We start from the raw sequence: 3,343 nt of genomic DNA on the forward strand, positions 1-3,343 counted from the left end.
TGGAGCTCTGACCCCAGTTTCCCATGGGGGGAAGCGGCAGCGGGCGCTGGAGCTCTGACCCCAGTTTCCCATGGGGGGAAGCGGCAGTGGGCGCTGGAGCTCTGACCCCGGTTTCCCATGGGGGGAAGCAGCAGCGGGCACTTGGGCACCCGGACGCCGCTTTTACCTTCTTGCTCGTGCTTTTTCTGCCCGTTTTTTAGCTCGAGCCGAAGGTTCAAAAGGGCAGAGAAATGGCCCCACGCACCGTGTGCTGCGGCAACAACCTCACCCCAAAGGAGGGAACCACAGGTGACTCCTTCGCTCCAACACCTGGAAAAACAACCCAGGAAAGATCAGAAAAAACAGCAACTACAACAACAACAACCACCCCCACCCCCTCGCCGAAGCGTAACTGAAAAATACGGCAACAAGCGTATTTTTTTGCAACAGCCCCACTTAAAAAATCCTGGTAATGACTCCTAATGACCCATCCAACTAAAAGCAGAGCGGGGCTGACCCACCCGTCAGCCCTCGGCGTCCTGCTCACCGGCTTAAAAGCGCCGGAGGAGGAGTTGAGCCACAGCCGCTCGGAGCAGCAGCGGATCCCGGGTCGGAGGGTTCTCTGTGCAGACAGTAAGTGCCTTTTCCTCCCTTATAACCACCGCTCCGAAATTAACCCGAGTGATGGAGGCGCCTGGGACAGGCGACCAAAACTCTGCATTTCCAGCAAATAAAGGGGAGGAGGGTTGGCGTTTTGCTCCCCCTGAGCTGCTAAGGCATCCGGCAAAGAGGAGAAATGCAAACCTCATTAATTAACTCTTCTGAAAGCTGCTTTCTGCGCAGCTAACGGTCGGGAAGGTTCCCCGTAATAAAGTTTATTGCGATTAATTATATCGTTACGTTACACAAACCTGTTCTTGCGGCAACGGCAGACGCGCCGATGGGCGATTCTGAGGGTGCGATTTTTCACGTGTCCCCATGAAAACGCTGCCGAGACACCGGGCGGGAGGTTTTCTCGAGCCGGATCCGTCCCCGTCGCGCTGCGCGGGGCCGGGGGGTCGGTGACAGTGACGGTGACAACGCTGGATGTTTCCATCTCCGTTCTTCCCCAGCGGAGCCGATGCGGACGGGCCGGTGGCTGCTGCTCGCCACGCTGCTGCTGGCCGCGCTGCTCCCGCCGGGGCGGCCCATGGGCCCCCGGGACCCGGGGGACACCTCCAGGTAGGGGTGGCGGCAGAGGGGGCCGGGAGGTGACGCCCCTCGCTCGCCGCTGCTGCCGCTCTCCCGGCTCGGGGCCGTTGCCGAGGGGCTGCTGGGTTTGTGCTTATCCCCAAACGCCATCACCATGTGTGTCCCCAGGACGTCTCGGCTGCGCCAGCCCAGAGGGGACACGGCAGGACAGGTGCTCCGGGGACGATGCTGAGCCCTGGGGGAAAAATCCTTGGGGACCTTGTAGCGGGGGGACACTGTGCAGGGGGGACCCTGACGTCGGGTCTCGGTCCCGGAGCTGGGGGAGCTCGATCTGAACTCGGGTGACATGAGCACAAGGGGACGGGGTGGAGGCACAAACCCAGCGCAGCCGAGACGGGGGGAAGCACATTATTGCATGTGAACGTCAGGACGGGCGCTCGCAGAACCCCCTGAAACCAGAGGTTAATGTGATGTGTTATCACCACGGCTCTCCTGGCGGGTGCTCCACACAGCGCGGTGCTGCCGAGGGCACGGCCGTGACGCCGTGGTGACCGTCAAACCACGTTTTCCTGCCCCGCGCGCAGGTGGCGGCCGAACGAGCCCCAGAGCGCCCGGAGCTCCAAGCGCCACTCGGAAGGGACCTTCAGCAGCGACTTCACCCGCCGCCTGGACAGGATGAGGGCCAAGGAGTTCGTGCACTGGCTCATCGACGCCAGTCACTACAGGTGGAGCGGGTCGCGAACAGCGCATCGCAAACAGCGCATCACGAACAGCGCATTGCAAACAGCGCGCCGCGCCATTTCCTGCATTTTCAGGGTGCTTTTTGATTTTCTCCCGGTGTTTTCTTGTTCTCAGCAGCTCCGCGAAGAGGTTCCTGAAGGACTCGCCCCGCAGCGTCCGCCTCCCGCTGCTCCTCTGAGCCACCCCGAGGGCCAAGGTGGGCGATTCAAGCCAAATAAATCACTTTTACGTTAAAAGCCACAAAGCGGTGGTTCCCGCGCGGTCCCTGCGCCCGACGCCGCTTCTCATTTTGGCTGCATCACCCGGGTTCTCCTGTGGTTATTTGCTATAAAATAAGAAGGAAAATCAAGCTGTTATGGGAGGGATTTCATAGTTTGGGGTGGGATGAGGCTGGTTTAGTCTTATGCCTTTTTCTGGCATTTCACACTTTATTCCATGGCGGGATCACCCATCATTTGCATTTCCAGGCATATTATCGTGTTCCATTGTCATCGCCGCTGTTTCAAACTCCTACACTGATTTGAGGGGGAATGTCTATTCCGTTCAGCTGTTCGATTCTGCTCTTTAGGTACAATTGGATGGCGAACGGAGGCGGCAGCCCCGCAGCGTCGCGTTGGGCCCCGCGCGGGAAGGACGGACCGTCCCCCGCGCTCACCCCGGGGCTCCCGCTCCCCCCAAACCGCCCTCCAAAACTCCCCAAACCCCGCGTTCTCCGGCTCCGTTTGCTCTGTAGCCGCAGAACCGCAATCCCCGAATTGACAATAAAACCTCTGGTGAATGCAGCAGCCGGTTCCTGGTGTGTCCAACCCCTCCAGCGTCCCGGGGCGCCGGGGACACTGAGGCTCCATTGCCCCGGGTTTCTCTCAGTTCCTGGAGTTTCAGGTAAAGGGGACGGCATGCGCCCGCCTGACCCACCAACCTGCGCCAAAGGGGGTTTGAAAGAGGTTTTTAAATACAATATATGAAAGGTAACTAGAAACTCTGTGGGTTTAATTATATTGCAAATGGTCAGAGTCCTAAAGCCCAGGGAGATAACTCCCCCCAAATCAGCGCTGCCCACTCCCCCATCACCCCCAAACCCTTTTAAACCGCCAGATACGCCTCCCGCTCCTCCACCCCCTTCAAAAGACACCGGAGGGTCCCAGCCAGACAAATGAGATTTTATTGTGTTATTTTCCCATTATGTTCAATGGGCAAGAAGAGACAAAGCAAAGACGGACACTGGGGTGGAACCCACCGGGAAACAGCAACAGACGGGACCACGAGACGGAGACAGAGGCTCATCGGGTTCCACAGAACGAGCCCAAATTGAACAGAAAACCCAAAACACACATAGAACAAACCAACCACAGCACACGAGACACCCCACAACCCGAAACACACATAGAACAAACCAACCACAGCACATGAGACACCCCACAACCCGAAACAC

At 58.6% G+C, this 3,343-nt stretch overlaps 1 protein-coding gene across 2 annotated transcripts; it reads left to right on the forward strand.

Moving 5' to 3' along the window:
- The first annotated feature begins 323 nt into the window (after positions 1 to 323).
- LOC309450654 (uncharacterized protein) lies at positions 324 to 2,450 on the forward strand. 2 transcript variants are annotated; one of them, XM_082073675.1, is made up of 5 exons: positions 324 to 612; positions 1,092 to 1,200; positions 1,755 to 1,895; positions 2,026 to 2,107; positions 2,379 to 2,450. In XM_082073675.1, the coding sequence occupies exons 1-4, from the start codon at positions 462 to 464 to the stop codon at positions 2,087 to 2,089; spliced, it is 465 nt and encodes a 154-aa protein (XP_081929801.1). In that variant the 5' UTR covers positions 324 to 461; the 3' UTR covers positions 2,090 to 2,107; positions 2,379 to 2,450. The 2 variants fall into 2 exon arrangements, with proteins under 2 accessions (XP_081929801.1, XP_081929802.1); XM_082073676.1 differs by having other exon boundaries at positions 2,029 to 2,107.
- The last annotated feature ends 893 nt before the right edge of the window (positions 2,451 to 3,343 follow it).

Source organism: Streptopelia decaocto, assembly GCF_964273445.1.
Source record: "Streptopelia decaocto genome assembly, chromosome: 27".
NCBI lineage: Eukaryota > Metazoa > Chordata > Aves > Columbiformes > Columbidae > Streptopelia > Streptopelia decaocto.